The sequence below is a fragment of the Helianthus annuus genome, chromosome 13 (assembly GCF_002127325.2).
Source record: "Helianthus annuus cultivar XRQ/B chromosome 13, HanXRQr2.0-SUNRISE, whole genome shotgun sequence".
NCBI lineage: Eukaryota > Viridiplantae > Streptophyta > Magnoliopsida > Asterales > Asteraceae > Helianthus > Helianthus annuus.
The window spans coordinates 130,246,356-130,256,890 of NC_035445.2; the positions used below are offsets into that span (position 1 = coordinate 130,246,356).

Consider the following 10,535-nt stretch of genomic DNA (forward strand, 5'->3'; position numbering starts at 1 on the left):
CCTAAGTCAATATGCCTTAAAAGTATTTTGGTATCAGTAGGATACCTTCCGTAATGCCCGTAACGAGTTTAAGTTTATATTATGCCCCGTAGGGGCTTTTCGGTCATTTTAAAGACTTTAAAAGGGATTTTCGAGTTCTACAGGAAATCTGAGTTTCCCGAACAGCTTATAAAGCTTAAAATACTTTATTTATTATTTAAAACCAGTAGCAACTGGAATCGGGTCAAAAGACCTTGTAGAACTCCCGTTTTGGCCAAAAAGGGCATATTCGGTATTTACCGAACCGTAGCCATAACCGCAGGTTATGAGCAAGGTAAAAATTATTAAAAATCTTTAAAATTCCCAAAATATTATTTTACCACAGTGGGTAAAAGTTTTTGGTGACGAAAACTTGGGTTAGATGGGCGTTATGCTAATTGCGCCGTTAATTATAAAACTTTCTTAAAAGTGCGCTTTTTAGCATAACTCTCACTCTAGACCTCGGATTGACGTGAAACTTTAGGGACATGCTTATAATTTAACAAGCAAGGTTTTGGTCCGTTCACGTGTCTGAAATACTCGTTTTAATTTTAAAAGGCCGTTACGGTCGACTTTTAGGCGAATGACGGAATTGCGCAAAAGACTAGGATAACTCACGAACCGACCACAGAGGCTTATACCAACATGTGACCTGGTCCTAAGAGAGTCCTAAGGTATATTTATACCTCACTAAAACGGGTCAGAACTGAAGTCAAAGCAAAAGTCAAACTTTTGCGACATTCGGCTCTGAACCGGTTCTATATAGTAAATGATCGATTCAAACGAGCGCAAACATGTTTATATACTTATTATCATGTTTTATGATTATCAAAACAGGTTCCATAACATATATATTACAGATTATGCATAAATCGCTAAAATAGCTTTCTGTTGACTTTTTAACCGCACGTTTGACTCGACATTTGACATAGTTAGAGTGGTGATTAGGGGGAACCATTTTAGAGGTTTAATACCCACATAAATACCAACTCATAACCATTTTTGATTCGTCATAAGACTGAATCATTTGCGAGTTATTGCAATGACAACCGTTAGTTACGACGGTTGCGTTTATGAGCTATAACTATGGAAATGTGAAACCAAAATGGTTATGAACGACTTACAGAAGTTGCTTCTTGATTATAGAGCAGAAGAGAATGCTTGGGAGCACTTAGAATGATCAGAGAGGTGTTGTTTGATTTGTGTGAATGTTATGTGCCAAACTTGGCTATTTATAGCCAATGTCAAGCATGTATGATCATTACAACACCTACAACAGGTCAGGGGTGATGGGTAGATGTACCCTAAGTGTTATGGGTCGAGCATAGGGTGCCCATGCCCATTTGTTGGTTGTTTGATCATTCAAAAGCTCCAAAAGCCAAGTAGTTACTACTATTCTGCATCTGGGCGTCGTACGCGACCCGCATGGACATTCCATGCAACTTTTACGCGGGTCGCCTGGGATCAGAAGATTAGACGCGTAGTTGAGGAGGCTCGCGGCCCGCCTCAACTTATGTTTAAACCTTACGCGGGTCGCCTAAGGTTAAGATTTCAGGATTTTTAAATCTTTTTGTAATGATTACAGAATCCGGCCATTAATAACGAAATCTTTCGTAATGATTCGCCTGACCTTTCGGTTTTGAAGGGGTAACTTTGCGGTTTGGCCCTCGGTTATTTACCGATAGGGGCCTCGTGTTATTTACCCGCGCTATTAAGTCCCCGGTTTATTTATTTAATTATTCTGAAAGCCTTAACTTTCATTGTTGATGCTTTTAACCCTTCTTCTACGAATTCGATCGTATCCTTCTCGTTTCGTATCGAAACTTCGCGAAATTTATATATATTATTTTAGTGAGGGTATAATACCGTTACAAAGTCTTTGGAACGTTAAAGGGTCACTCAGAGGTATTATTAAACATGTTGACACAGTTAACCCCTGTAGTTTGTAATCTCTCACTTTCTTCCGCGTTTTGTTTTTGTACGATCTATAATCTATTCGTTCGAAGGTTTAAGCATTATTTAGGGATACTATACAGTATATTTACCCTTGTTGACAATTATAACCCTCGAATTTATATACTTTCAAGGTTTGTCAAAATTAGTCCTTTATTTATTATAGATGCCACGTGTAAACAAATGACACGTGTTAACACATCATTGGACACAAAAATTCGAGGTGTTACAGTTCGACCCTAACATGACTTGTTACCTTATTAGCATCCTTACTTCCATTCGGAAACATCCAACATATCACTTTCCGACTCATTCGCAATGAATCGTTACATACCATACTTTTCAATATACTTACATCATTTGACCCGTTATGAACATTTACAACAAATCCATAGTACCAAATACTACTATTCATAAAACTACATTTAAAGTAAATAAAGCTCATATGAACTTACCGCGATCTTGAGATGCTTGTGCCTTCGAGTGACTTGCGCCTTCTTCCTTCTTTGTACCTATATGTCATAATCTCATACTTTAGCTTTCTTAAACATTACTTTCACAATCCTTATAGTACGTTATGGCGTTTACTAATCACATACATCATTATCATAAGAAAATTGCATCATTTTAACAAGTATACATGCAAAAGCCATAACTAAACTCACTTAGGCATTTTGTCAAACACATTGTGTGCGTATCACTAGTTTAGCATAATGTACAAGCATTTTAAGCACAACTTCCATAGTTCACTCTTTGAGTAACTAAAACATCCCTAACTTAGAAATTTATCATTCTAATCATGACCACATAATTCTAAATCAATTACATCTAGCCTTTTCACCAACATTCATCAAATTAACATATAGAGCTTCACAATTTCTTGATCATCTTTTATCATATGAATGGGTTTTACCCTAATCTATCATCATAGAGAAATTAAAGCATGATTTCAACTCTTACAAGTTCATATCATCTTGCATTCATGTTTGATTCCATAAAACATCACAAATTTCACATATCAAATTAATCAAACATCACCAAATCATGAAATTAGACTTACTTGATGTTAATTTCACTTAGGGATGAACATTCCTAACTCATGCATTGATAAACCTTCAATTTTTTCCTTTCAATTTGAGAGATTTGTGATGTTAGGGTTTTGACTCCCTTGGCTCCCTCCTCTCGATCGATCGAACACACTGCCAGACCAAACTGGCTTTCTTTTTTTTTATCTAATTTTATTCTACATTTACACATTTAGCCCCTAACTTTTATGGTATGTTCATATTAGTGATTTTTCACACTAACTTTGTTACTTTTCTTTAGTTAACTTTATTCACATACAAAGGGTTTTTAACTTACCATTATTTATAAGACTTTCATAATGGTAAAAATCTATATTTACCATTCTTTGTCATTAAACTATTAGTTTATTATATTACGACATACAAAAACTGGGGTGTTACAAGTCCACCCCCTTATAAAAGGTTTCGTCCCCGAAACCTGACGACGTACCAAATAATTCCGGGTAGTGCTTTTGCATGTCATCCTCCGCTTCCCATGTGAGATCCGATCCCTTCCGGTGTTGCCATTGAACCAACACTTGTCGAACGGATTTGTTTCGGAGGTGCTTCACTTTAAAATCTTTAATTGCGACGGGCCTTTCAACATAATTCAACTTCTTATCCACTTCAATGTCATCCATAGGCACGTATACCGTCTCATCCGCAAGGCACTTTCGCAACTGCGACACATGAAAGGTGTTATGAATCCCATCTAGCGCGGGTGGTAATTCTAACTGATATGCCACCGCCCCGACCCGGGCGAGTATTTTGAATGGCCCGATGTATCGAGGGCCTAGCTTCCCGCGTTTACGAAAACGGATTATTCCTTTCCATGGAGAGACCTTTAGTAATACATGATCTCTCACTTGAAATTCAATTGGCCGCCTTCGTCGATCCGCATAAGACTTTTGTCTATCTTGCGCTGCTTTTATTTTTGATCTAACCATATCTATTTTTTCATTCGTCTTGGCCACTACTTCTTTTGACGCGATTTCTCGTTGACCCACTTCCCCCCAACAAACCGGGGTCCTACATTTCCTTCCATAAAGCATTTCGTAGGGGGCCATTCTTATGCTGTTATGATAGCTATTATTATATGAGAACTCTACCAAAGGTAGATGATCATTCCAGCTTCCTCCGAAATCCATAACATACGCCCTTAACATATCAACTAATGTTTGAATAGTTCGTTCTGACTGACCATCGGTTTGTGGATGGTAGGCGGTGCTAATGTGTAATTGGGTCCCCAATTCATCATGAAACTTCCTCCAATAACGAGATGTGAACCGGGTGTCCCGATCGGATACTATAGACACCGGAACCCCATGTCGGGATATGATCTCGTTCATATAGACTTCCGCCATCTTTTCTGAATTATAATTTTCCCGAATAGGTAGGAAATGTGCACTTTTGGTCAGTCGGTCAACGACCACCCATATTGCATCGTGCCCTTTTCTTGTCTTGGGAAGCTTAGTCACCAAATCCATCGTTACATGTTCCCACTTCCACACCGGGATCTGCAAGGGTTGTAACTTTCCATACGGCTTTTGGTGTTCGGCCTTTACTTGGGAACACGTCAAACACTTAGCAACATATTTGACAATGTCTCTTTTCATCCCCGGCCACCAATAATTCATCCTCAAGTCTCGATACATCTTTGTAGCCCCCGGATGAACGGAGTATCGAGACTTGTGAGCCTCATTCAACAGTAATTCTTTCACACCACAATGCCGAGGTATCCAGATTCGGTTATACCTCGTTTTCATACCATTTGCATTCTCTTCCAATTCATGAATAAACCCTTTCGTTCTTTCTTTCTTCGGGTCAACAGCATTTAAAGATTTCGTTTAAGCTTCTCGAATTTCATCAAGGAGTTTAGGAGTGACTACCATCTTCATGGATTTTACCCGAATCAGGGGTGAGTACTCCTTTCGACTAAGTGCGTCCGCCACTACATTAGCCTTCCCGGGATGGTAATGAATGTCACAATCGTAATCCTTAATGAGTTCCAACCATCTTCGTTGCCTCATATTGAGATCTTTCTGGTCGAAAAAATATTTGAGGCTTTTATGATCCGAGAAGATAGTACATTTCACCCCATAAAGGTAGTGCCTCCATATTTTCAAGGCGAATACGACCGCCGCCAGTTCAAGATCATGAGTCGGATAATTGCTTTCATGTTGCTTGAGTTGTCTCGAAGCATAAGCAACGACTTTACCCCTTTGCATTAACACACAACCTAAACCTTGGTGAGAGGCGTCAGTATACACCACCAAATCATCTGTTCCATCCGGTAATGTCAATACTGGGGACCTTGAGAGCTTCTCCTTCAAGGTCTGAAACGCTCTTTCTTGTTCTTCGCCCCATATAAACTTTTCGCTCTTCTTTGTTAACTTCGTCATGGGTGAGGCTATCTTGGAGAAATCTTAGATGAACCTCCTGTAGTACCCAGCCAAGCCTAGAAAACTTTTTATTTCACTTGGATTCTTCGGGGGTACCCAGTTCATTACCGCTTCCACTTTGGACGGGTCCACATGGACACCCTCCGCATCAATTATATGACCCAAAAACTGTACCTCTCTAAGCCAAAAGGCACACTTTGAGAACTTTGCATATAACTTTTCCTTGCGAAGTGTTTCCAATACATTACGCAGGTGGGAAGCATGTTCTACTTCACTTCGGGAGTATATTAGTATATCGTCAATGAAAACGATTACATACTTATCAAGCATAGGTCGGCACACCCGATTCATCAAATCCATAAACGCAGCTGGCGCGTTTGTTAACCCAAAAGACATTACTAAGAACTCGTAATGTCTGTATCGTGTTCGAAAAACAGTCTTCGGCACATCTTCTTCCCGCACACGCAACTGATGATAACCCGACCGCAAATCAATTTTCGAAAACCAACTTGCCCCTTGAAGCTGGTCAAATACGTCATCAATTCTGGGCAAGGGATAACGATTCTTCACCGTTAACTTGTTCAACTCTCGATAGTCGATGCACATTCGCATCGAACCATCTTTCTTCTTTACGAATAATACGGGCGCTCCTCATGGTGAAACACTTGGTTTAATGAAACCCTTATCGAGCAACTCTAGAAGTTGTTTCATCAATTCTTTCATTTCGGTCGGGGCCAGCCGATAAGGGGCTTTAGCTACCGGCTTTGCATCCGGGTTAAGCTCTATCTTGAATTCTACTTCCCGCTCGGGCGGAAGCCCCGGTAATTCTTCCGGAAACACATCCGGATATTCGTTCACTACATTTACATCTTCAAGCTTTGGAACACCTCGATCGGTGTCAATCACATAAGATAGATACGCCCTTCCTCCGTTCTTCATATGTTTAACAGCTTTGATTATAGAACACAATTTCGACTTGATGACCCTTTCCCCTTGAATACTTACCCGTTCCCCCCCCCCCCCCCCGAGGTTACTACATGAATGACTTTCTTTTCACATTGAATTTTAGCATGGTTTGGGCTAGCCAATCCATTCCTACAACTACTTTAAATTCCCCCATGTGCATTGGAACAAGATCTATACTAAATTCCTCATCTTTGATTATTATCTTACAGTTTTTGCAAATATCGTGCAACAAATAGCTTTTACTATCAGCAACTTCCACCTCTAAGGGTATTAACATCTTTTCAAGCTTAAACGATGGGTGAGCTAACAATTCATTAGAAATGAACGACCTATTAGCCCCGGAATCAAATAAAACATTCATAGGCATAGAATTAACCAAGAATATACCTGAAACCACATCCGGGCTAGCTTTAGCTTCATCCGAGGTTAACTGAAACATCCTCCCACGAGCCTTGGGAGGCTCATCCTTATTTCCATCTTTCTTTGCCCCTTGTTGGAGTTTCGGACATTCCGCCTTAATGTGTCCCGTTTCATTGCAATTATAACACGCCTTTGGGTTTTTGGGGCACCTATAAAACGGATGTCCCTCTCGTCCACATTTGTAGCATCCCTTCTTTCCCGACAAACATTCACCCGAATGATGCTTCCCACATGTCTTGCAAGTCGGAATTTCACTACTTGTTTTCCCCTTTTTGCTTTGGTCTTGATATCTTGCCTTTTTCGATGGGCTTGCGTTGGTAGGCTTCTCTGCTACCCTTTTCTCTCCCCGTTCAACCTGTCTTTTTATCTCAATTTCTCTATCTCTTGCCCATTCGATTAATTCATTTAATGTTGCACACTTGGAGGGATTTACAAATTCCCGATATTCAGCCTTTAACATAGCATGGTAACGTATAATTCTTTGCCTCTCAGTCCCCGCTATCTCCTCACAAAACTTCACCCTCTCAAGGAACTTGTTCGTTATCTCGTCAATCGTTTCATCATTTTGTCTGAGACGTAAGAAGTCTTCCTGAATCTTATCGATTGCGGATTGTGGACTGTAATATTTCAGAAATGACTCTTTGAATTCTTGCCAAGTTAACGACTGTACTTTATCATCCCCCAACTCCTTCGAGTATGCGTCCCACCAATCTTTTGCTTGAAGTTGTAGGAGGCCCGTAGCAAACATTACTTGGTCCTCCACTTCACATCTACTTCGTGTAAACACGACTTCGGTACTTGAAATCCACCTTTGACAAGCTATCGGATCAACTTCCCCTTTGTATGGTAAGGGGTTACATGCCATGAACTCTTTGTACGTGCATCTTCGAATACTTTTCTTCACTTGCAGTTCACTAATCATTTCTTTTAATTCTTCCACCTTCGATGTTACCGAGGTATTAACTACCTCCAATACTTGTCCTTCGACTTCTTGAGCTAGTCGGGGTATACTAGCCTCAATTGCTTTCTTTACTTCTTCCACAACCATAGTTCTTATTTCATTTCGGCGTGCTTCATCGTCATCATTCACATTCACCATATCAGTCATCTACATAAAACATTCATTACATTCATTAGGTTTCATTTCATACTTGCCACTATCATGTTTCAACATCATTTTATCATGACACATTCCATTCATTATTCATACTTCATGCCTTGTCATCATTGATAATCGTATCGTGTCATTCTTATTTTAGAAATTCATTCATTCTTTCTGTCATAACCAAGTTAATAATACGTAGCTCTCATTCTTTCCAATACGTAAAAGAATTACTCGTGACTAAATCATACTTAAACTTTCTTTGGAAACTCCACGTTTCCGACGATCTACATCATAATATTCTTTCTCCATTATACCTTGGTATCACTTTTGTTAACCTTTAGGATCTCATTATAACGTTCTTAATACTTTCCGTATGAATAAAACAATAAACAGAACAATATACTTCAAAAAGGCTGAAAATGGCCTCCACCGTAAGCTACGGTGGCTACCGTAGCTTACGGTGGCCCCTTTTCCTTTACGGTCCTGGGCTACTGTCTTACGGTGGCCATTTTCTCCCAGGTGCTACCGTAAGCTACGGTACCACCGTAACTTACGGTAACGCCCAACGTACTATTATTGATTTTTCATGTTTTTCCACCCATTTTTGACCCGTATTACCCCCAAACTGACCCGATTCACCCCATATCTTCCCACAACATCTCGTAACCATTTCATAATGTTTCGTAGCTAATTATGTTGTAATGAAAATATTTCAACTTTTAAAACACTTACTTGCTTTGCGCCGCGGATCGAACACACACTTCTCACGAGCTTTTAGTTTGAGTTCAAGCACTTGATGCTTAAATCCCTCAAACCTAGGCTCTGATACCAACTTGTGAGGCCCATATTTTTCTCATTCGACCAACAACATAAATTCTTACAATTTTACAAAATTTTGACATGACCCGTTCGTAGTAAGTACTTTTCTCCCTGTTTTTAACAATACCATTACTATTAATACTACGACACTTTCCAACATAACATAGGTTAAGACCATATATGGTTCGCCATGAACGTTTTGTACAAACAACACAAAAGTTTAGTATCCAAACTTCTTACTAACGAACTAGACACTTACTAAATAACATTTACTAGACAAAATGGTAAGTTAACCCATCAAAACAAACAACTTGAACCGGAAGCGCATAAGGTCGACATTACGTGTGTGTGTTCGGTCCGGGTGCGCCGCAATCAAGCAAGGGATTTACCTAGCATTCATAACAAAAACATTATTAGTTCATAACACATAGTACTTTAAAATCCTTTAATTATCTATCATTGTTCGACCCGTTAACATGACTTGTTACCTTATTAGCATCCTTACTTCCATTCGGAAACATCCAACATATCACTTTCCGACTCATTCGCAATGAATCGTTACATACCATACTTTTCAATATACTTACATCATTTGACCCATTATGAACATTTACAACAAATCCATAGTACCAAATACTACTATTCATAAAACTACATTTAAAGTAAATAAAGCTCATATGAACTTACCGCGATCTTGAGATGCTTGTGCCTTCGAGTGACTTGCGCCTTCTTCCTTCTTTGTGCCTATATGTCATAATCTCATACTTTAGCTTTCTTAAACATTACTTTCACAATCCTTATAGTACGTTATGGCGTTTACTAATCACATACATCATTATCATAATAAAATTGCATCATTTTAACAAGTATACATGCAAAAGCCATAACTAAACTCACTTAGGCATTTTGTCAAACACATTGTGTGCGTATCACTAGTTTAGCATAATGTACAAGCATTTTAAGCACAACTTCCATAGTTCACTCTTTGAGTAACTAGAACATCCCTAACTTAGAAATTTATCATTCTAATCATGACCACATAATTCTAAATCAATTACATCTAGCCTTTTCACCAACATTCATCAAATTAACATATAGAGCTTCACAATTTCTTGATCATCTTTTATCATATGAATGGGTTTTACCCTAATCTATCATCATAGAGAAATTAAAGCATGATTTCAACTCTTACAAGTTCATATCATCTTGCATTCATGTTTGATTCCATAAAACATCACAAATTTCACATATCAAATTAATCAAACGTCACCAAATCATGAAATTAGACTTACTTGATGTTAATTTCACTTAGGGATGAACATTCCTAACTCATGCATTGATAAACCTTCAATTTTTTCCTTTCAATTTGAGAGATTTGTGATGTTAGGGTTTTGACTCCCTTGGCTCCCTCCTCTCTCTCGATCGAACACACTGCCAGACCAAACTGGCTTTCTTTTTTTATCTAATTTTATTCTACATTTACACATTTAGCCCCTAACTTTTATGGTATGTTCATATTAGTGATTTTTCACACTAACTTTGTTACTTTTCTTTAGTTAACTTTATTCACATACAAAGGGTTTTTAACTTACCATTATTTATAAGACTTTCATAATGGTAAAAATCTATATTTACCATTCTTTGTCATTAAATCATCACTATTAGTTTATTATATTACGACATACGAAAACTGGGGTGTTACAAATACAAAGTTAAAATACTTGAGAAGTATTAATACGAAATATTGATTAAACAATTATTCCAAAACTAAATATAATTCAAAGTTAA

General features: G+C 38.4%; 1 protein-coding gene and 1 long non-coding RNA gene across 2 annotated transcripts; both read right to left on the reverse strand.

The window, feature by feature from the left end:
- Window positions 1–6,470: 6,470 nt before the first annotated feature.
- Window positions 6,471–7,931, reverse strand: LOC110901752. Its single transcript, XM_022148540.1, has one exon. It carries the CDS (start codon window positions 7,929–7,931, stop codon window positions 6,471–6,473), a length of 1,461 nt encoding a protein of 486 aa, XP_022004232.1.
- Window positions 7,932–9,063: 1,132 nt separating this feature from the next.
- LOC110903263 lies at window positions 9,064–10,104 on the reverse strand. The gene is made up of 3 exons (XR_002571795.1): window positions 10,040–10,104; window positions 9,435–9,491; window positions 9,064–9,136 (listed from the first exon to the last, which is right to left on the reverse strand). It is a non-coding gene; the product is annotated as an uncharacterized LOC110903263 (long non-coding RNA).
- Between the last annotated feature and the right edge of the window lie 431 nt (window positions 10,105–10,535).